At 37.7% G+C, this 27,973-nt stretch overlaps 1 protein-coding gene across 1 annotated transcript; it reads right to left on the reverse strand.

The window, feature by feature from the left end:
- Window positions 1-115: 115 nt before the first annotated feature.
- RHAG (Rh associated glycoprotein) lies at window positions 116-27,782 on the reverse strand. Its single transcript, XM_062187521.1, has 10 exons — window positions 27,626-27,782; window positions 14,415-14,598; window positions 12,331-12,481; window positions 8,757-8,904; window positions 8,327-8,493; window positions 6,549-6,686; window positions 5,504-5,625; window positions 1,185-1,258; window positions 898-971; window positions 116-190 (listed from the first exon to the last, which is right to left on the reverse strand). Exons 1-10 carry the CDS (start codon window positions 27,780-27,782, stop codon window positions 116-118), a joined length of 1,290 nt encoding a protein of 429 aa, XP_062043505.1.
- Between the last annotated feature and the right edge of the window lie 191 nt (window positions 27,783-27,973).

Below are 27,973 nucleotides of genomic sequence, written 5' to 3' on the forward strand. Positions count from 1 at the left end.
TTTACACTGGGCACTTGGGGTCTATGATATATCTACTCTGATATCACACTTTCCCTTGTTTATCTAAAATTAATTCCAGATACTCAGAGAAGATTCTGTGGCCCAGGGATCATATTTAGACTTCAGGTTCCAGCTCACTGTGGTCACCAGGATCATGGAAGTGGTGGTCGTGTTCTCTCCACCGAGGGACCTGCAGAGAAGGCAAGATTGGAACACTTAACAGTGTCTTTCACTGGGCCTGTCAGAAGTTAGCATTGAGACAAAGGTTTATGTCTATACTAATTATCCAAGCTTAGAAAGAACTGGAAATAAAAATTGTTGACCTGGGGAAAAGTAGAAGAACAAAAATATTTATCTCACCCACCCTGGCTGTATTTCTTTTTTTCCAAACCCAGTCTTCCTGAAAATTCTGCTGAAAACACCTGAGCATCTGTCCTTGTCAAGTTTTGTAACAAATACTTTGGGAGAAAATGTCAATGGAGTAAAAAGGTAGAAACTGGAGGACATGAGAGAGACTGTTTTGTTATTCATTGAGTGTCTTGATACGTAGTCATTAAAATTCAATTTTACAGATCCTACTGGCTTTCGCCTATTTTTACATATTGTTCTCACACTATTGCATAGATTTCCTATTATTTTTATGAATAGCTCTTTCATTGCTCTCAGAGGAGTGAAAGAACATTTTTGAACTAAACTCTGTGTCTAGTTTTAGCTTTGGAAAGTACCTTAACTTCTGATTTTATCTGGTTGGACACATTTCCTCTGTTTTTCTCTATAAATAGGAAGTACATCTGCTTTCAACATATATATGCCAAAGAGGTATCTAGGCTTAAGGTGAGCAAAACTTTCACAAGTGGAACTATCAGTTACTCTCTTGTTTAGAACGGTGTACAGTACCTCCCAGTAAACAGAATCATCATAGCAGTACTCGTCCAGTGGCTGTCCCCAGATGGGTAACCTTAGAATTAAACCTATGAAGGTAGAGGAAAAATAAGACACGTTATGATGCTGAAGAGGAAACTCTAGTAACTAGCTTGCTGCTATATAATCATGGCTTGAGCCCCATAGTTAACTTTACTGCTAGAAGCTTAACACATTTTCTAATTTACCAACTGAGTGGATTGGCAATGGTCTGTTACACGAAGAGTATGAAGTACAGGAAAGTGTTTACTTTTTATACTGACCTGTAGTCAGACCTCCAACAACTGCTGTTCCTATGGAAGAACCCAGGGCAGCTGCCTGCATTGCCATGGTAGACCTGAGAAGCCAAAGAGAACCTTGTTTTTCCTTGACACTAGCAAACAAATCTCACAGAAGGTTTGAATGTCTGCCATCTTCAGGTCAAAGTGCAGCATCACACCAGCAAGTTACCAACATTTGTTACAGTTTTTAAGTTTTCATTTTCTTTAAATCTCTTGAGCAGTGTTAGAAAATTCCTAGAAACACTTAAACAAGAACCAACTTTTGTTGTACTTTCAGAATAATAGGAAGATCTTCCTTAGGAAGGCTTCAGCGCTCTCAAAATAGCGTGCCCCGATTGGATTCTCCAGTAAATGCTTACTGTGTACCAGCTCTGTGTCAGCGTCTTTCCAAAACTGAGGATAATCTGTAAAACAGCATGGGCTACCTTCTCTTCTCCCCTTATGCTAAAAAAGCAGTTATAGCCAAATCGGGAAATCTATCAATAAGGATAGAGAAACTAACTTCAGAAAATATTGAAGAGACAATTTGTTGAAGATATTTAAATCTATGTCATCATAGCAGTAGCTACCATAAAATGACAATAATAAAAAGACAAGCTTATCATTTGTGGAATGGAGGATTATGATAAAAATCTAGTAAAATCAATGGGTATTACATGAGTGACAAATGAACTAGGAATGTGGTGAATCTCCTCAACACAGTGCCTTGGTCATTGTAGGCAACTAATCCAGAGTTGTTGAAACATTGAATTAGTGACTCCAGCAAAGTAAACACTTGGAAAATAAGAGTGTATTCATGAGACAGGCTTGTCATTCAAGGGAAAGAATACATTAAACTCTGATTTTTTTTTTCTATTTGAAGAGTAAATTTTTCTACTACATAAAAATTTGCATAAAAGCATACAGCATTATAAAAATATAGAACCAAATAAAAAAGAAGGAAAAATGTTGTTATACTTCAAATCCTATCAGAGTGAAAATCTAAGCTAAAAATTTATTAAAATGTAATAATGTTATAATTCATATTTTCCTATTTTATAAGAATTATGTAGGTTGCAGTGCCTTACTGCCACTATTTTTTTGAAAAGATTTATCCATTTATTTACTTAAAAGGTAGAGTGACAAAGAGAGAGAAAGAGACGGGGGAGAGTAGACTTTCATCTGCTGTTTAACTCCCCCAGTGGGTCATCCACTGCTGCCTTCCCAGGCACATTAGCAGGAAGCTGGAACTCAAATCAGCACTCTGATATGGGATGCCAATGGCAGCTTAACCCACTGTGCCACAACACAGTCTTCCATTTTTTTCAAATATGTCTTACATATCCTTTCATGTCAGTAAATGAAAATCTAGATCCTAATTTGAATTGGTACTGAGCATATCATTGTGCCAATGTTCTGTAATTCTAATTCTACAGCATGACATTTAGTTTGCCTCATTGTTTTATATATATATATATATATATTTTTTTTTTTTTTTTTGACAGACAGAGTGGACAGTGAGAGAGAGAGAGACAGAGAGAAAGGTCTTCCTTTGCCGTTGGTTCACCCTCCAATGGCCGCCACGGCTGGCATTCTGCGCTGCTGAAGGCAGGAGCCAGGTGCTTATCCTGGTCTCCCATGGGGTGCAGGGCCCAAGCACTTGGGCCATCCTCCACTGCACTCCCGGGCCACAGCAGAGAGCTAGCCTGGAAGAGGGGCAACCGGGACAGAATCCGGCGCCCCGACCAGGACTAGAACCTGGTGTGCCGGCACCGCAAAGTGGAGGATTAGCCTATTGAGCCGCGGCGCTGGCCCATTGTTCCATATTTTTAAAAACACATTCTCCTCTTAGCATTCTTGTGAACTTGACCAATTATTCTCCTAAAAAAAAACCTATACAAAAATGAGACTATCAGTAAATGATTATGTATACTTCTAACAGTTTTCCAAATAGGAATTGTACAGTTTACATCCCTATATTTCTACTTATACCACAATTCAGAATTAGGATTAGTTGAATTTGCTAAAATCTTTCACAAAGTGTTAAAAGTTAGGCTGCCATTGCAAAAATGTCCCTTAAGAACATTAACTTCCTAGTGTTGTATGCATACTAAATATCTGATCTGCATTTAATGTTCTAAATAGACACATGTGAGTTGTCTTGGCTCTCAGATAAGGTATTTTATTTGCTGTGAAAAATTTATGAATTATATCCAGGTGAATGAGACTTCTTGGCTTGCCTCTCTCCCCTACCACTACTCATCTTTTCCCCCCAAATAAATTGAGTACCCAAGGATTAGACCCTCAATCTTGAGCCTTACCCAAGGCCTCACCAGCCAGTGAGACCCACCCTTCCAGAGTCAGATAGACTTGTTTTACTGCATGTGTGTAACTTATTGGCATGGAACTCAAGAACCTCAAATCATGAGGCATCTTGTGTGTCTGCACAATGTGTTTAGGACTGAAGCTCATTGACATGTACTTTCAGTGTACTTGATTCATATAAAAATAATTGTAGTGTTTGGTTTCAGTAGCCTATTAGGCTCTGAAGGGAATTTTTAAAAAAGTGACATTTTGGAGATTGGCCTTCAAATTTGCAAAATGGGGCAAAAAAAAAGGAAAATATAAAAATGAAATGGGTCAACTGTACACATGAAGGAAGAAGCAAATTTTTCTATTCAGTAAAAAATATGATTTAGTGGATTTTTCAAATATTTATTATAGTTTTAGCATGGTTATTTCAATCTTCTAAAATTGAAAGAAGATTTTTCTTTTCAAGTCATGCAATTCTAGCCAGTGGTCACCCTGAGATATTTCCAGACATACTTTCTACTTTTATTCCTATTTCAATTGGATTGAAAAGCAAGTATTCTGATTCTTCTTTGCTTACTCTCTGAATGATCTGAACTATATGAGCTTTCTAGCTATTTTGCAAAGATGGTATTTGTATCAAATTGCTCCAGTGTTATTGCCTAAAAGTGACAGCTGCTAACATCTCGTTCATGCTCCTAGATTTGATAGATAGTTGTTTTTCCTTGGACCTTTTAAATTTTTTTTTAAAGATTTTATTTATTTATTTGAGAGGCAGAGTTACAGACAGTGAGAGGGAGAGACAGAGAGAGAGGTCTTCCATCCACTGGTTCACTCCCCAGTTGGCCCCAACTGCCGGAGCTGTGCAGATCTGAACCCAGGAGCCAGGAGCTTCTTCCCGATCTCCCATGTGGATGCAGGGGCCCAAAGACTTGGGTCATCTTCTACTGCTTTCCCAGGCCATAGCAGAGAGCTGGATGGGAAGAGGAGCAGCCTGGACTAGAACTGGCACCCATATGGGATGCTGGCGCCGCGGGCAGAGGATTAACCTACTGCGCCACGGCACCGGCCCCGGACCTTTTAAATTTTTATGTCCATCTCCCCCAGGTGGCAGAATCTAGTTCTGTTAGAGGCTGAAGTGATTTTAGAAAATAAATAGACCAATATTCTTATTTTATGGACGAGGAAACTGGGATCCAGAGAGGTTGAGTGACACATCAAAGGTCATGTAAGTAGTTAGGAGCATAATTGAGTCATGTGCCCGTCTCCTTGACACCCTAGCTCCAATGCTTGCCACGTTGTGCTATTTCTTCTTCATGTGAACTGCATGGAAATGACTGTTAAATTAATCACATACATCCCCTCCTTTGTTTGGGTAGGACCAAGGAAATGAGTAAGCCTACTGCAGTCTGATTGTGATCACTGAATTGCTTTATATGATAGGAGAGTTGTCTTTGGTAGGGAGATTTAAATTACAATGCTAATTTTAAAAACATGAATAATATTACGACCTATTCCAGTACAACTCTATTGTGTTGGTTTATTTCTTTTCTTTCTTTCCTTCTTTCTTTTAAGATTTATTTATTTGTTTGAAAGGCAGTGTTACACAGAGAGAGAGAGAGGGAGAGAGAGGGTTTCCAACTGCTGGTTCACTCCCCAGATAGCCGCAATGGCCAGGGCTGGGCCAGACCAAAGCCAATAGTCAGAAGCTTTCTCCAGGTCTCTCACGTGGTTGGCAGGCACCCAAGCACTTGGGCTGTCTTCTGCTGCGTTTTCCAGGCCATTAGTCAGAAGCTGGATCAGAAGGGGAGAAAAACTGGCACAAGAACCAGAGGCTTTACCTGCTATACCACAATATTGGCCCTGGTTGTGTTTCTTTGTCTCCAATAAAGACGATATTGACAGACTGTGGCTTTGCGTGCTAAAACAAAACAAAGTGCTCCCTATCACTGGATATCTCAAAAAGCAAGCAAAAATGCAACAGAGATAGGAAGGCACATCCCTTTACTCACGTGTTAGATGCTCCCATGGCGACCGCTACAATGCCTGCAAGGCCTCCCATCACACCAGGTAAGCCGTGAAGGTTATGGATTCCACAAGTATCGTGGATCCTCAGTTTAGTAGCAATAAATGGCTGAAATTGTAAAAGGATGAAGATTTATTATTTTGTTAGATATACACAGCTCTAAAACAAAAGTAAATAACCACAGGGAATACATTTTAAAGTAAATATTATGTGCATTTAAGATGTACAGCATGATGTTATAGGATAGATATAGATAGTAAAAGATACTATATTGATGCAAATGAACATCTCCATCATCTCACATAATTATTCAGTTTTTAAAGGTATGAGTAATTATGCCTTTAAAAAAAGCTAACATCTACTCATTGAATGTGGATCTTATATACACTACATTTTTAAAAATTTGTAGCCTTCATGTTATGCAGTACATCTCTAGACCTACTCATATCTATTATATCTTCTATTTGTGTCTTCTGAGTTTACATCTCCCTGTTTTCTCTCCCTCCTAGAAGAAGAAATTCTGTCTGCAGCCAAGTTCTCCTTCCACATCTGATATTTGGCTTTAGTCAAATAATTTGACTGCACTGCTGGGCAGAACTACCTATTTTGGTTCTTAGTGGAGAAGTTTGAAAGTGAATGACTTCAAGTCCCACTCTTTCTTATCTTCTGATGACATTCTAAATCCTTAAAAGACCACAGAGTCTTTAACTTTACAAAATGAGCAAAAATCAACAATGACAAAAACATCAGTGTAATTGTCCCAAAGAGAGAGTAATGCAGAAGTACTTAACTTCCTATTCATGCTAAATTATAAATAGCTTATATCAGCTTCTCTTCCGTCACATAGAAGTCTAGAAAGAATAGAACACTGGACCTTGAAATGTGCGTAGTATTTCTGAAGGGAAAGCAAATGACCTCCAAATAGGAAAGGTATTTTTGGAGGAAAACTTTATAGCTTTTTTTCTGCTGGAGGAATGTGAGAAGATAGTGGTGCAGATTAGAGTATGACTTAGAACATCTGTTATACTCACAGTCAGGAACTTGTATCCGAACACAGAAACAATTCCCGCAATGCTTCCAATGACCATAGAACCATATGGGTGAATCGTCATGTCTGCACAGGTACCCACAGCGACTCCTCCTGCAAGGGTTGCATTCTGAATGTGCACCTGTGTGGAAGGTAGCAACATGAATGAGGTGAGTAAATAAGGCAGAGTTCAGAATACTGCAGGATTCTAGACTTCAGTAGACTCATAGCATCTTATTCAGTAATGAGAGAAAATCAAAAGAAGTTGTAGAGGCAAGGAGGGAGTTTATAGAGTAAGTATTCTACCAGTGTTCTGCTTCTTTTTAAAAATGATTTGCTTATTTATTTGAAAGGTAAAGTTTCAGAGTGAAAGAGAAGGAGACACACACACAAACACACACACACACAGAGAGAGAGAGAGAGAGAGAGAGAATATTCCATCTACTGGTTCACTCCCCAGAAGGCTGCAATTCCAGGAGACAGGAGCTTCCTCTAGGTCTCACTCATGCAGGCAGGGGCCCAAGAACTTGAACCATTTTCCACTGCTTTCCCAGGCATACTAGCAGGGAGCTGGACTGAACTGGAGGAGTTGGAACTTGAACTAGTGTCCGCATGGGATGCTGGCACCATAGGCCAGGCTTAACTGGCTGTGCCAAAGCGTCAGTCCTGTGTTTTGCTTCTTGATGGAATTCTTTTTTTCCCCTAATATTTATTTACTCATCTGAAAGAGTTACAGAGAGAGAGGGAGAGACATAAAGCTATCTTCCATCCACTGGTTCACTCTCCAAATGGCCACAATAGCTAGGGCTGGGCCAGACCAAAGCCAGGAGCCAGGAGCTTCATCTGGGTTCCCACATAGGGGGCAAGGTCCCAAGCACTTGGGCCATCTTTCACTGCTTTCTAAACCTATTAGCAGATTGCTGGATTGGAAGTGGGGCAGCCGCGACACAAAGTGGTGCCCACATAGGAAGTGGCAGCTTTACCAACTTCAGCGTAACACCAGCCTCATTGTTGCAGTTCTTGAAATATGTGCGTGGCTATCATGAATCACATGCTAAACATTCAGAGAATTGAAATATATTCTTCTAGTCATGCTTTAAAATTAAATTATAATAATTTCCCTCTCTCAAGTTAAAAAAGTAGAGTGACTTATTTGCCATTTCTTTAGTTCAAAAACAAGAAACTCAAGAGATCAACTTGGATTTAAAATATTTTAGATTAATTTTAGATATATAAGGTTTGCAAAAATACATGGTTTCCATACTCAGGTTCCCCCAATGTTAACACTTTGTATAACTATAGAATGAGGGAGTTATATATCACTATAAAAATCCTCATTGGGATTTCACCAGTGTTCCTAATGGTGTGCTTTTTCTTTTCCAGAATCCTACACTGGATCCCACATGATATTTAGTTCTTTATTTGAAAGGAAAAGCTGCAGTTGGAAAAACAGCATCAATGTGTACCATCATATTCTTTTTCTACTTGCTGACAAGTAAGTAGGGAAACTTGGGAACAGTTAGCTATATCATGAAATATATTTCATGGCTTTGATTTTTCCACAACTATATATGCTACTAGACTAAATTCTTTTAGAACACTTTTTCCCTCCCAAAGTACACATTTGATGAATGAATTGTTATTGCTTTTGAAATATTTCCAAAGTTTATCGTTTGTAACTTGTTCCAGGTTGTTCAGCAATGATGCAGAAATTATCTATTTATCCAAGCAACTGTCAGTATCATTAAGTGAAATTTACATGGGAATTAATATGACACTTACCATGTCGAGTTTGCCTCGGTACTGGACAAGGCTGGAGAACGCATAAGTTGTAACCACACAGGCAGCAAGAGAGAAGTATGTGTTTACAATAGCCATGTACTGTTTGTCTCCAGTCTCAGCAATGGCTGAATTAAAGCTGGGCCAACACATCCACAGAAAAAGAGTCCCTGCAGCAAACCACAAGAAGGGATATTAGTTTTGAATAGTAATTGACAGTCCAGGGAACAGAGTTTCCTATGGGCAATGAATGTGTTTCTACATTTAGGCTTAATTACTTAAGAGTTAAGAGAAAAGAGGAGCAATGAGCCAGTATGAAGAAAGCAACATCCAAATGTTGTTTCATGTTGAGCATTTTCATGTCTGCATTGATGTTGACTTTCTCCTATGCTTGCCCAAAGAGGCAGGATCAGGCAAGTCCATCTGCACTCACCAATCATTGCAAACAAGTCCGAGTGATACACAGACTCTTCATTGTCGTGCCCCCTTCTCAGGCCAGATCGATACAAGACGCCTGCTACAGCCAGGCCAAAGTAGGCTCCAAAGGTGTGGATTGTCATTGATGCTCCAATATCAGAGGCCTGAGGGGACAAAGGGTCATTCATATAAATAGAAGTGAAAGTGAATTTACTCATTACAGGAGGAAAGTCAGTGAAAGAACTGCTTCATTGGTTAGACAATTAAAAAAATGAGAGAAGAAGTGGGGATTAAAACAGCAGTTAAATAGAAAAAAAATGGGGCTGCCACTGTGGCAATAGTGGGTTAAGCCATCGCCAGCAAGATAAGCATCCAATATGGGTGCTGGTTCTGCTCACAGTGGCTCCATTTCTGATCCAGATCCCTGTTAACGAGCAAAAGATTGCCTCCATGCTTTACTCCCTGCCATCCACACAAAGACACAGATGGAATCCCAGGCCCCTGGCTTCGGTCTCGCCTAGCTCCTGCTGTTATGATCATTTGTAGGATGAATTAGCAGATGGAAGATCTCTCTCTCTCTGTCTGTCTCTCCTTCTCTCTCTGTAACTCTGCCTTTTAAATAATAAAATCATCTTTGAAAAAAATACAGATTTGGGGGCTACACAGAAATGACTTTTTTTTTTTTTTGACAGGCAGAGTTAGACAGTGAGAGAGAGAGACAGAGAGAAAGGTCTTCTTTCCGTTGGTTCACCCCCCAAATGGCCGCCTGAAACCAGGAGCCAGGTGCTTCCTCCTGGTCTCCCATGTAGGTGCAGGGCCCAGGCACTTGGGCCATCCTCCATTGCACTCTCAGGCCACAGCAGAGAGCTGGCCTGGAAGAGGAGCAACCAGGACAGAATCCGGCACCCCGACCAGGACTAGAACCTGGGATGCCGGCGCTGCAGGTAGAGGATTAGCCTAGTGAGCCCGGCGCCGGCGCAGAAATGACTTTCAATAGTTGCTCAGGCACTTACTTACAATGCAACTTTAGAAAAATTACCAAACACTTAATCTCAGGGTTCTGTAAAATCAGGAACTATTACAATCTAATAGAGTTATGGTGACACTTAGATTCCAAAGAACTAGATCATTAGTGGGCACCTAATATAGTCTGTTATTTCTCCAGGAAATAGAGTCTCAGTGAAATATTGTGTGTTGCACTTGATGCAAAACAAAGATGATTTATGTTTGCTGGACATTGTACTTTTTAAAAAAGGATTTATTTACTTGAAAGAGTTACACAGAGAGGGAAGGAGAGGCAGAGAGAAAGAGAAGTCTTCCATCGGCTGGTTTACTCCCCAAATGGTCGCAATGGCTGGAGCTGCACTGATCCGAAGCCAGGAGCCAGGAGCTAGGAGCTTCTTCTGGGTCTCCCACGTGGGTGCAGGGGCCCAAGGACTTGGGCCATCTTCCACTGCTTTCCAAGGCCATAACAGACAGCTGGATCAAAAGTAGAGCAACCAGGACTGACTCGAACTGGCACCCATATGGGATGCTGGCACTGCAGGTGGTAGCTTTACCTGTTATGCCACAGCACTGGCCCCTGGACATTGTACCTTAAGCTCACTATATTGCTCCTCAAATACTTGAAGCTTTAAAAGGCTAGCATTTGCCCCCTATTTTTTCACTCTTCTACATGATAACATGTAGCTGAGGTCCAAGATTCATTGGAGAAAATATGTTTTAGATTCCTCTTTAGGACATGGTAAATTTGATCCTGTTTTCTGTTTCTGGCTCTGAGGAAATGTTTAGTGTGCCCAACCCTGAGCATTTCTCTGTACTTATTAAGATAGAAAAATAATACTTTATTCAAAATGGTCAAATTGTCACCAATTAAACTAAAAAAGGACTTTCCTTTTGCTTTTCTGTCTTTGAGTAGTCATCCACAGACCCAGTCCCCTTGAAGGCCCACACTTGGTTATCCTTCCAGCATATCTGACTCTCCAGCAGCAATTAGCCTCTCAGCAGCACCTAGGCCCTTTACAACTATGAAACCTTGCCTGGCTTCCCTACATGGTTTCAAGAGAGTGGGAGGTGGCAATTGATCAGGTTTGGACTTTACAAATACTGAGTCGAAGTCTCTCTTTAAATGATAACATATTTTTATGTAAAACCCTTTCCCTGTTTCTCACTCCGGAGCCATCATAAGTCTTTATGCAGCTGACACATATAGTCTATAGGGTTTCTTGGTCAGGACTGTTTCCCTTGGTGGCTTCATATTGTATTGGTAAACTTCTTTCATCTTGCTTCAGCTCAAGGTTTTCCTTTAGTTCCTCATTATCAATGAATTTGATGTTACATTGACTTAACGTACTCTCTCCCCTTTGGTTACTTGAGAAATCCCACATGCCCTTCAGGGCCAACTTATCTATGATATCCTCAGAGACCCCCTTCATGATTTTAAAATATAAATTAGGTATGTTTTCACATAGGCACTCCATACACTTATTTTTCATTGCACACATTGCAGTTTTCTAAAAATATTTATGTGAGTATATTTTTGTGTTTTTAGGTACAAGATTGTTTATACAATTATTTGTCTAATTTCTTTCTCTACCACAGGTTTGTAAGCTCTATAAAGGTAAGGACTATTTTGCTAGACACTGAGACACCCACATCTAGAAAGTTGTTAAAAATATTTGCTGTTAAATTATTCAATAGAATTACAAACAAAATAACAAAACATGAGAGTTCCCAGAAATATTGTTTATTATCCATGAGAGAATCAATGCAATATTCATAAAAGGTAAGAAATTTTACCTTGACCTTAACAAAAACTATCTAAGACTATACATGGCTATGTACTTAGTGGTTGGGATATAAATTGAAATTATCATTAATAGACAATATATTATATTAAAAAGTGTTGTGGAGTTAGAGAAATCTGGGTTTAAATCCAGATTCCGGCAAGTCATTTGGCATCTATGATCATCAGTGTCATTGTGTATAAATGGTAACAGCAATAACTACCTTACAGTGTTTCTGCAAAGCTGAAATGAAATAATGTTTGTAAAACCCCTTGTTTAAAATAAGCATTCTGGGGCTGATGCTGTAGCCTAGTGGGTAAAGCCAACACCTGCGGTGCTGGCATCCCATACGGGCACTGGTTCGAAACACAGTTGCTCCACTTTCCATCCAGCTCTCTGCTATGGCCTGGGAAAACAGTATAAAATGGCCCAAGTCCTTGGGCCCCTGCACCCACATGGGAGATCTGGAAGAAGCTCCTGGATCCTGTCTTAGGATCGGCACAGTTCTAGCTCTTGTGGCCAATTGGGGAGCGACCCAGTGGTTGGAAGACCCCCCCCCCTCTCTTTCTGTCTCTCCTCTCTCTGTGTAACTCTGACTTTCAAGTAAATAAATAAATCTTTAAAGAAAAAATAAAATAGGCATTCTATGAACAATTAAACTATGATTACCATGTAGCTATGATTACTATTGGTTGTGTTACCACTCTTACCAAGATTTGCCTGTGTTTCAAGTAGGCACATATTATGTATTGTGACCAGAATGGATACACAAAGCTAGGCAAGAATGAATCCTCTAATTCTTACCTTGAATATCTCACCAACCAGATATTCATTGCCGGCAAAGAAAGAAATTTCTATAATTGTCATGATCAGCATTTGGATTGGACTTGTTTTTCCCAGAACGGCTCCAAAAGAAATCAGAACTGTGGCTGTACTAAAGTCTGCATTTATCATGCTGAGAGGAAAAAAAGAATAAACAGAAGAGTAATCACAACAAAAATAAAACTGAATTGTAATGTGATGAATGACAGCATCATTTTATCCAGAGTGTAAGCCCTTCTCCAACCAGGCCCCATCAGGTTCTTCTCCCAGACTTACTCATCCTCTCTCACTTCATTACTCCTTCTTTCTCCTTTGGATTATACATTCTTAAGTTGCTTTAACATTTGTAGAAATTTTAACTTACCCATCCTTCTCTTCAGTTTTGTTAATTGATAAATTTCCTATAGTGATTGTTTATTTTTTTAAGATTTATTTTTTATTTATTTGAAAAGCAGAATTAAAGAGAGGAGGAGGAAGAAGAAGAAGAGAGAGTGCGAGTGAAAGCAAAAGCAAGAGAGAGAGAAGGAGTGAGAGAGAGAGAGAGATATTGGGAGATCAATCTTCCATCTGCGGGGTCACTCCCCAAATGGTCACAACAGCTGGGACTGGGCCAGACTGAAACCAGGAGCCTGGAGCTTCATCTTGGTCTCCCATTTGTGTGCAAAGGCCCAAGGACTTGAGACATACTCTGCTGCTTCTCCAGGTGCATTAGTAGGGAGCTGGATCAGAAGTGGAGCAACCAGTACTCAAAACGGTGCCCATATGGGATGCCGGAATCTCAGTGGGAGGCTTAACCTGCTATGGTCCAATGCAGACCCCAACACTTTTGCATTTTAAAAATGATATTCATTTTTGTTCCTTATAGCTGAGATGGAAGGAATATTAATTTTATGAAGGAGGATTTCTCATATCCTTAAAGTCAAACCAGAGAGATTACAACATTAATGTGGAATCCAGTGCAGCAGGGGAAAGAACTGATTGGGATCCTTGGGTGAAAAATTGCCAGCTAGTTCAGAGTCCAAATGACAAAGCACTAAGCAGAGATATGACTTATCTGAAAACACAGTGGACAGACATTACTGTTTTTGGGCTGATATTACAATGCCATTAAGTGAGTAGCTTAGAAACAGCAAAAATTTTTTCCTCACAGTTTAGGAGGCTGGGGTTTCCTGCATAAAAAAAAAGATGTTAACAGATTTTGTGTCTGGTGAGGGCCCAGCTCCTGGTTCACAAATGGTGCCTTTTTGGCTGCACTCTCACATGGTATAAGGGGAGACAACTCCTCTAAGGCCTCTGTTATAAAGGTTATTTTTTAATGATTTATTTATTTATTTGAAAGGCAGAGGAGGGGGGGGGAGGAGAGAGAGAGAGAGAGAGAGAGAGAGAGAGAGAGAGAGATGTCTTCCCTCCGCTGATTCACTCCCCAGATGGCCACAATGGTAGGAGTTGCAGCAATCCGAAGCCAGGGGCCAGGAGCTTCCTCCAGGTCTCCCACACAGGTACAGGGGAATAATCACTTGGGCCGTCTTCTACTGCTTTCTCAGGCCATAGCAGAGAGCTGTATTGGAAGTCGAGCAGCCAGGACTCAAACTGGCATCCATATGGGATACCGGCACTATAAGGCAGCAGCTTTACCCACTATGACACACTGCTGGTCCCTATAAAGGTCCTTAAAGTGCTTTACCATTTTTAAAAAATTTAATTTATCTTTCCTTCACTTTAGTTTTGTCAATTGATAAGCCCTCTAGAGTGATTGTTTCCTGCTGCATAACAAGAATACATTTCCATTTTTAAAAATCATCTTAAAAATATCTCTTAGATTCTTTCGCACCTTGTAGCTCAGATGGGAGAAATAGTAACTGTTTGAAAGAAGATCTCATATCGTTACAGTTGAATGAGAACAATTACAGCATGAATGTGATCTGGTATAGCAGAGCATTAAATCCCCCATTCCTGAAGGATTTAATCACCACCCAGAGGTCTCACCTTGGTGGTTAAGATTTCACCATATGAATTTTAGGGGGAGCTGGGGATAAAAATATTCAGATGACAGCAAGGATGCTCACTTTTTGATTCCAATCTGAAATTTCTGTCCATGGCTGTGCAGCATCCCCTGTGCGATAGTGCCCCATTGGAGGCCCAGAGCAGCAATTAATAGGTTGATACCCACACTGCTGAAGCCGTATTTCTTCAGGAAGGTCATGAGAAAGCCAATACCAACAAATATCATAATATGTACATCTTGGAATACTGGAAAAGAGGAGAGGAAAAGGGTATCTGTATTAAGGGAACATGAAGAAAGTGTTACATCATAGGCTATCCCATTTATTTAATGCTATCTCTTTTGTACAAAACATTTCACAGGGAAACATTAACTTGTAGGCAAAAGGCTGATTCTATCACAAGCTTGGCTACTTACCATCCATGAGACCTATTCAATATTGGAGCCTTAGGAAAATGTGCACTATAATGTCAGTGTAACTTTTACCCTCTTCCTGAAGAATTTTTCATTATTTTCCACCCAAAGAAAGCTTTGTGGAGAATAATGCAAGTGTAACATCCTTTTGCAGATTTTCCCAAAGCTCTCAAGGAAAATTAATATTTTCTCTTGTCATTTATACAGCTCTCTGTATACATACTTTGACTTTATCATTTGTCACATTATATTAGCATTTATTTAGGGTGCATTACCCTGTAATAGTTAAATAACCAATGAAATGTTCATCTCCTACATTAGGTTGTGAGTTTCTTGATTGAAGGATTTAGGACATATTCACCCTTGGCTCCCCTGATCTTGGCATTATGGACTACACCTAGAAGAGCAAGGAATGTTTGATATATGAATGAAAATACTTAACACTAGAGTCCTCATATCATATTGTCAAATGTGTACAATAGCTCCAGTCCTACAAATCTTACCAGATCATTATTTTAGTCCAATGGGATAATGACTTTGGTAGCATTTTATAAACCATGAAGCACTAAAGAAACATGATTATCTCAGAGTCTGTTTCCTGGGGAACCTAACCTGTACCACCTTCTGCCTGTGCATCAGAATATGCTACTCAGAACTTTCCTGACTTCCCCTGATATAACTTACATACTACATTTTTTTTCAAACTGTTAATTAAATCTGATGTGCTAATATGTGGTAGTAACTGCATCCAGAGGTGAATTACGATGCTACCTTCCAAAGGCATTCTGCATTTGGAAAGGGCCCCTTAGAGGTACAGGGAGTTACCCTAAAGTATTTCTGATTAATCCTGAAATAGAAAAAGTTGGCAAAATAGTGTGACTCAGAAGGTCCTTTGGTGGACTAGAAACTGGTCTTGTTCTTGTCCTAGTGCAGGAAATATAAGAGTAAAGAACATGAGAAAATCAAACAAGTTCTACATGATTCAATCACATGTTGTAGTATCATTCATTCTTTTGACCCTTTCTATGTGCTGAGACTTTTTGACATTTTATTTTTCACTTGAGCCACTCCCAGGAAAGGCAGTATGATGAAGGCAACAATGGAAAGGAGTATCTGAGTGTCCCTTGTTAGCAGCTCTAAGAGACATCTCAGGGAGTATGCTGCACAGTCTTCATTGTGGTAAAGTAGTGCAAATGGATGTGCATCTTCACTTCATACCTAAATATCCCAGAACTGGTGTCAGATCTGCTGATGGCAACCACCAGCAAACATCAACTTGTTTCCTCTTTGACTTTTGAAATATAGGTGACCATATATATACTTATTTTTCCTTACAAATTATTTTGCTATCATTTAATATTTACACGTAAATATTTGATTTTTGCAATAGACCAAGTTGAAGGAGAATTTAGGGAATATGGATGGATGCTTATTATTAACTATAATTTTACTAAACTTCCATGAAACTCAATTTTTTCCTCTTTTCAGGAATATTTGTATTATGTTGAATGATTTTCTGCTCTACAAAATGGTTTATTCATTTTATTTTGATCTTGCTTCTAGCTTCAGAATCTAAAGTTAATATAAATTAGGTGAGTTGTTCCTAGTTACAAAGCTCTATTTAAAAATCAACCTAGTTTTATGAAATTCACTTTTTTATTTCATTATGTAAAACTATTTTACTAAACAATCTCTTTTTTTCTTAGACTACTCTTGTTCCTCCTGCAATCTACCAATTTTAAAGTATGCCCTAACCAACTACTTTTAAAAATTCCTTGATCTAGTCCTGTAATGTCAAACACCAGTAGCAATTATTTCATGGAATCCATCCCTTCTTCATTTTGATGGAATACAAGACATTTTATAAGAGAGAGAAATATTCTATTAACTGCTCCATTTTTTTTTGTTTGTTTGTTTTCCTTCTGCTCTAATTTTTATTACTGATTTTTGCCACAAGGGGGCCTAAGAACTTCATCTATTATTTAAGTTGCTAAAGGGAGTTCACATTCTTTGTGAAAGGTATGGATTAATAGATTTACACACAGTTAGAAGTATGAGCTTTATTTCATCCTGATTTGGGTCTGGGTGGAGATCACGAAGAAGACCATGAATTTCAGTTTTTAGTGCAAGACTCTGCCATTAAAGCAACAAAATATCTACATTTTATAGGAAAATGGGATTTCTTCAGGGGTTTGCACTTTAGGGAAGTCTTTCAACATATTTTAAGGATCATCAAGATTTGTCTGGATCAGTGTTTCTCAACAGGACACTATTTTAGCTCCCAGAATGCATTTGACAATGTCTCGAGACATTTTTGGTTGTGGCAGCAATTGCTCAAGTTTCGTAATACAGGTATATAAGTTTATTCCCTTTATTGCTTTCACTGAGTAAACGATCCCACAAAGAATATGTTCTTGCATTTCAGATGTTGACTGATACTAGTGGAAATCAAAAAATATTTTGACAACGTGTTAGAGACCACTGGTCCGGTAGGTAGATGTCTGAATTCCTACCTGATGAGCAGTGTTCCTCTACAATGTAGTAAACAAATGGGTTTTGGATGCAGGCAACCAGGGTAGGAATCTGAATAGGCTCTTTCCTATATTAAACAATTGACTTTAGGCAAAGTACTTACTGTTTCTCAACCCTGACTTTATCATAGATGTTTTTCTTCACTTGCGTAATACAGATAGTTTTGAGGATTAGAAAAAGAGTGCAGTTAGTTAGCACAGGCTTGGGACAAATTAAGTAGCATTATAATCATAACTTTTGTCATCATATGAAGTTTGTACTATTTTGGAAAGTGCAATGTGACAATGATCATCATCACTATCCCCACCATCACCAGTCACCACCACTATCATCATCCTCACTCTCATCATCTATTCCTTAGTACAAAGAGGTTTGCTTTATTTTGTTATTTTTGCTATATTTTGTTTCCACATTTATCTTTCAACAGAATATTTTGTAAGCCCTGATAAGTCAACATGTTTAAAATGTAGCCATTTTATTCTAACACTTTACCACCCAAAACAAACAAAATGAACCAAAAGTCTTCTTATCCTCTGTTTTCTATGTATGACATCAACCCAGAATGTCCTCTTCATTCTACAGCCAACAACTCTTTTTACCTGGAAAACTTCTAGATAGCGTTCAAGAATCAACCCTGTGAACATAGCTCTCACATTGTATATAACCTTTTTATTTGATTTCATTTTTGCTTTCATCTGTTTTCTCTGTGTGCTCATTTATTATTTATTCAAGTAGCCTGGGGATGGAGCACTACCAGTTAGACACTATCAGGAGAAAGTGAATGCAAGTCTGCAGACTTGTTCCTGTTAGACCCCTGGAGAAAATCCGGCACCTGCAGCTGTTTAGGGAATGCCTCAGTTATTTACGAATAAATGGGTCACAGGTGAGGGCTACAGAGAATTATTGCAATTATAACTACAGGGCTTTTCTGAAAATAATTGTGTTTCTAGACCAACTAGTGAATATGACAAAGTTTAGTTTCTGATTAGAGATGCTGTTTTATAATGGTTCAGTGCTGGTGAAGTAAATTTGCCAACGTTGTAGATTTTGAAACTGCAGGGTTGTATTATGAACTCTTTTTAAAAAGATTTAATTATTTATTTTAAAATCAGAGTTACACAGAGAGAGTAGAGGCTGAGAGAGAGAGAAATCTTCCATCCGCTGGTTCACTCTCCAATTGGCCGCAATGGCTGGAGCTGCGCCGATCCAAAGCCAGGAGCTTCTTCGCAGTCTCCCACTTGAATGCAGGGGCTCAAGGACTTGGGCCATCTTTTACTGCTTTCCCAAGCCATAGCAGAGAGCTGGATAGGAAGTGGAGCAGCAGGTACTCGAACCAGCGCCCATATGGGATGCTAGCACTGCAGGCAGCAGCTTTATCCACTGCACCACAGCACTGGCCCCTGAATTCATTTTTTTAAAAGAAAAATATCTATAAGTTAATGTCATCTCTCCTCTATCCAAATATTTTATTTTCAGGTATTTCAAATATTCAGAAAAGTTTCATCAATAAACATGTATATACTATTTATCTAGATTTATCAGCTATTAATATTTTTCATATTGACTTTCTCCTGTATGATTAATGTATTTATGTATATTGATATGTATAATGCATATTCTTCTAAACCACTTGAAAATGAGGTGATAGTGGCTTAAAACACTTTAGCATGAGTTGCCTATGTAAAGGATATTCTAGGGGTCGGTGCTGTTGCATAGCAGGTAAAGCTACCTCCTGCAGTGCTGGCATCCCATATGGGCGCTGGTTTGGTTCCCAGCTGCTCAACTTCTGATCCAGCTCTCTGTTATGGCCTGGGAAAGCAATAGAAGATGGACCAAGTCCTTGGGCTCTTGCACCCGTGTGGGAGACCCGGAAGAAGCTCCTGACTCCTGGCTTTAGATTGGTGCAGCTCCAACCATTGCAGACACCTGGGGAGTGAACCAGCGGATGGAAGACCTCTCTCTCTCTCTCTCTCTCTCTGCCTCTGCCTCTCTGTAGCTCTGTTTTTCAAATAAATAAATAAATAAATAAATAAATAAAATCTTTAAAAAAAAGGATATTCTGAACAACCACAATTTCATCATCAAAGCCAAGAAATGGAACAATAGTAAATGTTTACTTAATATGTAATTATGTTCTAAATGCTCCAACTGCCTCAAACTGCCAAGCTTCAAATGTTTCCTTTGTAATGTGTCTTCAGACTCCTTTAATGTAGGGCAATTTTTCCACATGCCTTTTATTCATGTGTTGCTCCACGTTTTATGTAAAATGCCTTATAATTTGAATTTATTTGTTTTTACCATGATTAAAATCATATTACATGCTTTTGGCAAGAATAATATGTAAGTAGCATGGTGGGCCTCCCACTGGATCACACATAGAGGCACCTGGTTTGTTTTTCCTAACACTGTTAACAGTGAGTTTGATCACCTGGATTAGATGGTGCTGTCAGATCACTCCATTACAAATGCATCTTTTACTCTCTAAGTAAGAAGAAATCTTAGCGCTAATTCTTCTAGATCATGTGAATACTATGTTCTCCAATAACTTACATCCAGTGGATTTATCATTCATTGATGAACCTTGCCAAAATAAATTATTACATTGATCATTTCAACATATAGTTTTCTATATCTATTACTTATTTTATATTAATATGTTGGCATTTTTCTCTAAAGTAAATTTCCCCTCTGCCATTTTCTCAATTTTATGAAATATTTCTGAGTTCATTGAATCCTTTTTCTTTGTTTCAATTTCTAATAACACCAAATTGTTACTATTTTTCATATTTTATTCCTGATTTGGCTAGTTGGTGTCTTTTCAAGCAGGATGTATGTTATTTTTGTCAATACTCTATTAGTACTTAAGTATTTGGCTTACCTTTTCCTTTCTTTGCCCTCATTTTGGAATCTATAGTTTCTCCAAGGTGCCCAGAATTAAGGAATGTTATTTAGAAACTGAGATTCAGATCCTAGCTGTGCCCATTGCTTCCAGGCCTTTTAAGAAGGTAGAACTACTCAACTCAAAGCAGCACATGAAATCTTCTGGATCCCAGTATCTTACTGTTAGGTTATATATTATAGACAGTATGTTAATTCAGGCATCACAGCAATTCCAAGTAACAATAGTGGCAAATGGTTTCCTAGAAATTGTTCACATTGTACAAACCAGTTATTCTTTACCTATCATAATCAAGATTTGCTGAATGTTGTAGCAAAAAAATGAATTGAATGTTATCTGAATAAATACAGGAGCAAATTCTTAAATGTAAATTTTAAAAATAAATCATTGAACCATAAAAATTCTTAAAGCAGTTTCTAGTGCTGTGTAGATTCTTAGATTCTCTGTATCTTTGGTGAAGTCCAGTGTGGTTCAAAGGCATATGGGTGTTTAGGACTCACTTTCAGGAAGTCTGAGATGTGAAAACTATTTGCATGATAATCCTAAGATGTAATTTTTCTTTCTTCATTGTACTGATATTTACACAAATGGTGGAAAACAATGCTGTATGAAACCACTGTTGCTGTAGCATGAATGAGAACAGGAGCATCAAACTGTCATAGTAGTCAAGATAGTCTTCAATACAGTAGGAAAAAAGATTAATTTAAGATTTTTTAGATGAAGTGGTAAAAATTATTAATTTTGTTAACTATTGAGATTTTCACACATGTGTTTTAATACTTTCTATGAATTAGCATGATAAAATGCAAATACACAGAAAGCACTACTGAAATGTGGTGGTATCTTGGAAAACAAACACTTTTGTGACTGAGGGATGAACTCAACAAGCAAATTTTTATCGAATTCCATTGTTACTTGAGAGACAGATAAGTAGTTTTTCAGACCTGAGTATTTGGCTCACATTTTTTTAAAAACTGAAGCTGAATTGTCATCATAGTTAAAAGGACTAGCAGCATTTGCTGTCATTATATAATTTTAGCTTTAAAAACATTAGAATTTCAGAGAAGTTGTGTTTGCCACTACATGCTTATCAATTTCCTGATATTCCTCAAGGTTTTCTTGGTGAGATAGTTGGTGATATTAACACATATTCTCTTTTTGGAAATTGTATACTGAACTGTGTCAACATTTGTAAAATTGATATAACTCAATGGGTTAATATTTTTCAAACAAGCAATACACACTATTCTAAAATCAAGCATGGCTGAATGATTCGTTCAAAGTACAAGACAGACTAAAGGTCTTCAATGTAACACAACGCTAAAATATTTCAGCATATTTTAAAATGTCCATTAGGTGTTAAAGACTAACCATTTGTAGAATCGCTAACAAAATGTAAAAGTCTTGGGAAGTGCCATCACTCTAAGCTAAGCTGAGAGGTTGATACTGCAGCCTCCATCACCATGCGGTTTGGCTGGGGGGGAATTCCATGGTACTAATCCAGCCTGGGGAGCTGGTGTGGGTCTGGGTGACTACTCTGCTCCATGAAGGGAGGACTTGTTGCTTCCGCCACCCACCCACTAAAGCACCAGACTCAATTTAGTATGGTGGCGACACAGCTGAACTTTGTCCTGAGTTGGAGAACAGTGGACAGTTCTGCCACTGCTAGAGGCTGCTGGGGACAAGGCAGCTTGCAGGATGGAGAGTGGACACCTATACCCTGTGACTGTGGCCTGTGACAAAGACCACAGAGCTGGGAGGGTTGACACTGCGTCTGTTTCCCATGCACTTGCCCAGTCTGACTGCAGAGACGCAGTACTCCCTATACTGGGGACAGATCTTGCAGAGGGGTTGAGGAATATACTGCAGGGTGGGTTGATGCTTAGGATGGTGTCCATACCTAGGTGGAGGAGGTCCACTGGTGCTGTGAGTTAGCTCTGGGATCTGAATCAATTGGTTCACTCTGGCATATAGAACATATAGAAGGACTGAGATGCTGAACACAATAGTCAGCTCCAACATCCTCTTCACTCACTGAATGTAGCCGTAGGTGTACCACCTTGTCCCTCTTGGGTGTCACTCTGAACTCTTGCCTCACATACAAACTGTGGCCAGAAATCCCTGATCCAACCAAGCACACATCCCTGGAACTCAAGTGTAAGCCTTAGACACTGCATAAAAACAAGAGCGGATATCCAAAATGAAGCTTTTAATAAATCAATAAAACATATTCCAGAATATATAGAAACAATAGGTCTCCCAGATGCACAAAGATTAATGTGAGAACACAAGAAACATGAGCAAGGAAGACAATATAACCCCCAAAAGGAACACAATAATGCAGTAATATTGGACTGTGAAAAACGGGAGATTGACAAAATGTCTGAAAAAGAACTAAAAAGAATGATTAAGGTTATTCAAAAACACAGAGAAACAGTAGGGTGAAATCAGCAAATCAGTGCATGAAATGTATGAGAAATTTTCAAAGAGAGAGATACTGAGGGAAAACCAGAGAGAAATATTAGAAATAAAGTATTCAGTAAGTCACATACAGGAATCGCACTGAACCTCAAATAGGCATGTTCAGAAAAGACCCTCACCACAACACATTATAGTCAAACTTTCAAAAGTAAAATTTAAAGAGAATATCCTAAAATATGCAAAATAGAGAAAAGCCAGATTGCCTTTAAAGGAACTCCCCAGTATATTTCTCAACAGAAATCTGATATGCCAGTAGGGATTGAAAGAGACAAGCAAAAATTGAAAGAATTTGTCATAGCCTAGTCAACCTTACAAATGATAATTTAGGATGCATGACACACAGTAATAGAGAAAGACAATCAGCATCAAGAAAGAATGTGAAGGTAAAAAAATCCCCTAGTAAAAAAACAAAGTAGACTGCAAAAAAAAAATAGGAATTTTTATGGGAAAAGGACAAGACTAAGTCATTATTTATCAATAATAACATTGAACGTATATGGGTTAAATTCTTAAATTAAAGGACTGACTGAGGGGCTGGCACTGTGGCATAGCAGGTAAAGCTTCTGCCTGCAGTGCCAGCATCTCATATGGGAGCTGATTCAAGTTCCAGCTGCTTCACTTCCAATCCAGCTCTCTGGCCCAGACCTGGCCTTTACAACCACTTAAAGAATGAAAGAGTAGATGGAAGACCTCTCTCTCCTTCTCTCTCTGTAACTTTGTCTTTCAAATAAAAATTTTTAAAAAAGTTTATCTTAACAGATGCAGAGAAAGCATTTGATAAAATATAGCATTCATTCATGATAAAAAAATCTAAAAAATTTTATATATAGGGAACATACCTCAACACAATCAAGGCAATATATGACAAATTGACTGCCAGCATCATATTGAACAGGGAAAAGCAGGAAGCATTTCCACTAAGATCTGGAACCAGACAAGGATTTCCACTCTGACCACAATTACTCAATATAATTTTGGAACTTTTAGCCCTAGTCAATAGGCAAGAAAAATAAGTAAAATGGATGCAAACTGGAAAGAAGGAAATAAAATTATCCCTGCTTGCAGACGACACAATTATTTATACAGGGGAACAAACCATGCCTCTAAGAGACTATTAGTATTCATAAGAGAGTTCAGCAAAGTTTCAGAATACAAAATTAACACAAAAATCAATAACATTCTTAAGTAGCAGCAATGCTCTGGCTGAGAAAGAACTTATAAGACCAGTCCAATTCACAATAGCTACAAAAATTTAAGTACCTTTAAATTTATATTTATTATATACATACCTTTAAATTTAATATATTTAACCAAATATGCAAAAAATCTCTACACTGAAAATTATAAAACATTAATGGAAGAAATAGAGGGACACACAAAAAATAGAAAAAAAATCTTCCATGTTCATGGATTGGAAGAATTAATATCACCAAAATGTTCATACTACACAAAGCAATTTACAGATTCAATGTGATCCAAAAATCAAAAAAATAATAAATGCTGGTGAGGATGTGGAGAAAAAGGAACTCCAATACACTGCTGGTGGGAATGTAAATTGATACAACCATTATGAAAATGCTTCAGAAAACTAAAACTAGATCTATCACAAGAGCCAGCTATCCCACTCCTGAGAACACATCCTTAGGAAAGAAATCAGCACATGAAAGAGTTACCTGCACCCTCATGTTTATAGCAGCTGAATTCACAATAGCTAAGATATGAAACCAACCTAGATGGCACCCATCGAAAGAATGAAATCCTGATGTTTGCAACAAAAAAGATGCAACTGGAAACCAATATGCTGAATGAAGTAAGCCAGACACAGAGAGACAAATATCACACATTTGCTCTTACTTATTGTAGTTAATGTAAATAAAGAGAATATAATAATTTCATGAATGTTATCTTATTCATCATATAGTTATAAATACTGCTTCAGTGAGTCATCCTATGTTAATGATAACATACTCTTTTTTCCCATGTTAATAAAAAGGAATGGGGGGTGGGAAGAATAGTGAGCACTCTCTAGGAGCTAGTAATGTGTTCTTCTTAATTTGGATTTTAGTTATGAGTGTGATCAGAGGATCAAAACTCATTTATCTATAAACTTATGTGCATTTCTTGGTATGTAGAATGTCTTCCAATAAAATGTTTAAAAGAGAAGTTTTTTTTGTTTGTATACACACTGGATTATGAATAGCATTTTGAATGAATGAAGATGACTTTTCATGTAAAATTTCACATTGTGGTCTGCTGTTACCATCTTATATTAATATGTACCCCCCAACTTTGCTTGTTTAAGTACTGTTTTAGAAACATACAAGAAAAGTTAATTAATGACATTCAATGTATGCCTTAAATAACTGATGAGTTCTCTCAAATAGCTTTGACTAAAAGGACAGTGATGCTTGTCTAGATGCATATGCTCACCCAATCTTACCTCATGGGTAACCATGACATTTTATTATTGTCTGAATGTGCATACACACACATACCTCTTTGTATATAGTATATCTTCTGTATATAGTATGTCTTCCCCAAATATGATACAAACTTCATAACGACATGGACTCTGCTCATTTTGTCTGTCTTATTCTCTGTCTAAAGCGTAAAGCCTTGAAGATTGCTGGACTAGAATTACGAGCTTAATAAATATTTTCTTAATAAATAAAAAATAAATAAATGACAAGAATGATTTCCTTGTTAGTCTATTTTCAAATAGCTTTATTTAAATACCATTAATACATAATTATGTATATATAAAGTCTATGATTTGATATTTTCATATACATATATTGTGAATTTATCACCACAATTAAGCTAATTGTGTTCATTACTTCTATATAACCACCCCATTTGTGTGTGTGTGTGTGTGCATATGAATGGTTTGGAGATTTAATATTTATCCTTTTAGTAAATTCGTCTATTGGTAGACTATTAAGAAATGAACATGTTTAGTAACTCCCTTGCAACTTAGTTTTTATTCCACATTCTGCATTGAGGCTATACCTGAGCTTTTGACACTGGAAATAAGAAAGTTCAGCACAAATTATGAACATTATCAAGCTCTTAACATCTTAATATTATTTTATTAAAATTAAAAATTAATCTTAGATCACGGTTTTCTACATCAAAAATGTCATACATCACTATAAGTGAGGTTTATCTCAGAGATACAAGGGTGGCTCCACATTGGCAAATCAATAAATATCATAAATTATATCAACAAAATGAAGAACAAAAACCACATGGTCATCTCAATAGATGCAGAGAAAGCACTTCATAAAATTCAATATCACATCTTGATTAAAACTCCACAAATTAGGCATATAAGGAACATAACTCAAAATTATAAAGCCTAGATATGACAAGCCATCAGCCAATATTATACTGAATGGGGAAAAACTGAAAGCATTTTCCCTCAGATCTGGAACAAGACAATGGTGTCGACTTTCACCAGTCTCATTCACCAGAAAGTATTAACAAGAACAATCAGGGAAGAGAAAGAAATAAAGGGCATCAACATTGGGAAGGAGGACATCAAAAAAGCCATGTTTGCAAGTTATGATGTTCATGGAAAACTTGAACATGCCACCAAAAATTTGTTAGACCTGATAATACAATTCAGGAAAGTTGCAAGTTACAAAATCAACATACAAAAACCAATAGCTTTTTATATGCAAATGATGAATTCACCAAAAGAGAAATCAAGAAAGAAATCCCATTCACAGTGGCATTTTATTTCTTAAATTTATTGCATCTCTTTGTATATATGTGAATCAGACAATGGAATCTTTTAATAAAATAACTGTATTTTTTATCTTTAAATACATTTGCTTTAGCACATGCTTGGTACTTAATAAAATATTTTATTGGAACAAATGGATGAATCAATAAAATGTACACAAGCATACAGAGTTGAATGGAATTCTGTTCTGTTGTATTTTTCTTTAATATTCAAAGTATAAAACATATTTAATGAAGAACCCTCTTAGATATCTATGCAGTATAAAGAAAAGTAGATTGGAATACAAAATTAGATTTATGATCATAACTTTGCCCTTAGTCTCCACCTTTTTATTTTTGCTAAGTCAGGTAGCAGCTCTAGGTCATAATTTCACCATAAAAATACTTCTCATTGCATTAATCCCCTAAAAAAATATAGGAATGAAAAAATAGGTGTCAAATTATGAAATTAAAAAAATAAGATTATCTTCATTAAAGAGTTAAGCAACTTGTCTAACAGGGATTACTACCATATTCCTCCTGGGTTAATGAGGTAATGAATACGTCTGGTTCATAATAAGAAAGTGTTAGTTAGCATTATCGTGTTACCTATTTCATAGTCTATCTTCCTAAATTTGAAACTAAACTCCTCCTTTTCCCTGGTCACTATTCTGAGGGAAGGACGCTGCTTTTCAAATATGTTAGGTAGATGCTCACAAGTTTTTTCCATCTCAAAGGAATAAATTGCTTTCTTTTCGGAGTGTTATAAAATCCTGAGTACACGCTTTTCAGTTGAAACTTCATTAAGTTCTACACTATTCTAAATACACCTTTTTATATATTTTATGGTCCCCACATAAAATCCAGATCACCTCTCTTACTTTTAAGTTCCCCTTAGCCACTTTCTTTGCATTAGGGGAAGGTGTGAAATTTGTATTCTGTGCAGAACTAGGGATCAAGAGAAAAAAATCATTTAGTTGCAGAGAGGAAACATGCAAACAGCCAATTTTTAAATTTTCACCTTCTTTTTCTGATATTTTAATAGATGTAGCTTCCATCAAAACACCTTAATCATGTAGATTAGCAGAACAAAAGCAGAGCAGAAATAAAGATGCGTAGCATACTTCTACAAAGAGTTCAAGAGCTTACAATATTCAAAGATTTCACATTATGAGAAAACAAAGAACCACAATTGCCCAATAAAAAGTAAATCGCCTACTCACAAGGATATAATTTCAGGAATCCATCCATGTCTGCTGCCATGGTGTTGTTGATCTGTGAGATAGTATTGTGATCTGTTTCATACTGAACAAATAATGCAAATAAAACAATCATGGCCACCTCCAGGCCTATGGCCATGAGAGGGAATTTGAACCTCATGTTTGTGGCCAAGGGCAGAGGCACACTGAGAGGTTCACAGGCTGTGAGATGTTGATAAGGACAGGGGATGGCTCTGTGTGTGCAATCAGGCTGCATGTGTAAGGCACCCCAATGACATCACAAGAAAAAAAAATGGGCAAAACTGCGTAAAGCTCCCCACCCTTTGGAAAACATTATGCCCTGTAAACTAA

This window comes from Lepus europaeus, chromosome 3 (assembly GCF_033115175.1).
Source record: "Lepus europaeus isolate LE1 chromosome 3, mLepTim1.pri, whole genome shotgun sequence".
In the NCBI taxonomy this organism is placed as follows: Eukaryota; Metazoa; Chordata; class Mammalia; order Lagomorpha; family Leporidae; genus Lepus; species Lepus europaeus.

Bases quoted from the DNA above. Each gene is read 5' to 3' on its own strand.
- RHAG (XM_062187521.1), bottom strand. From the start codon at position 27,782: ATGAGGTTCAAATTCCCTCTCATGGCCATAGGCCTGGAGGTGGCCATG. The intron at 12,482-14,414 runs GTGAGCATCCTT...TTTTCCTCTCAG, and splicing joins TTTCAGATTGGAATCAAAAA to CATGATAAATGCAGACTTTA. The intron at 191-897 runs GTACTGTACACC...CCTTCTCTGCAG, and splicing joins ATGATTCTGTTTACTGGGAG to GTCCCTCGGTGGAGAGAACA.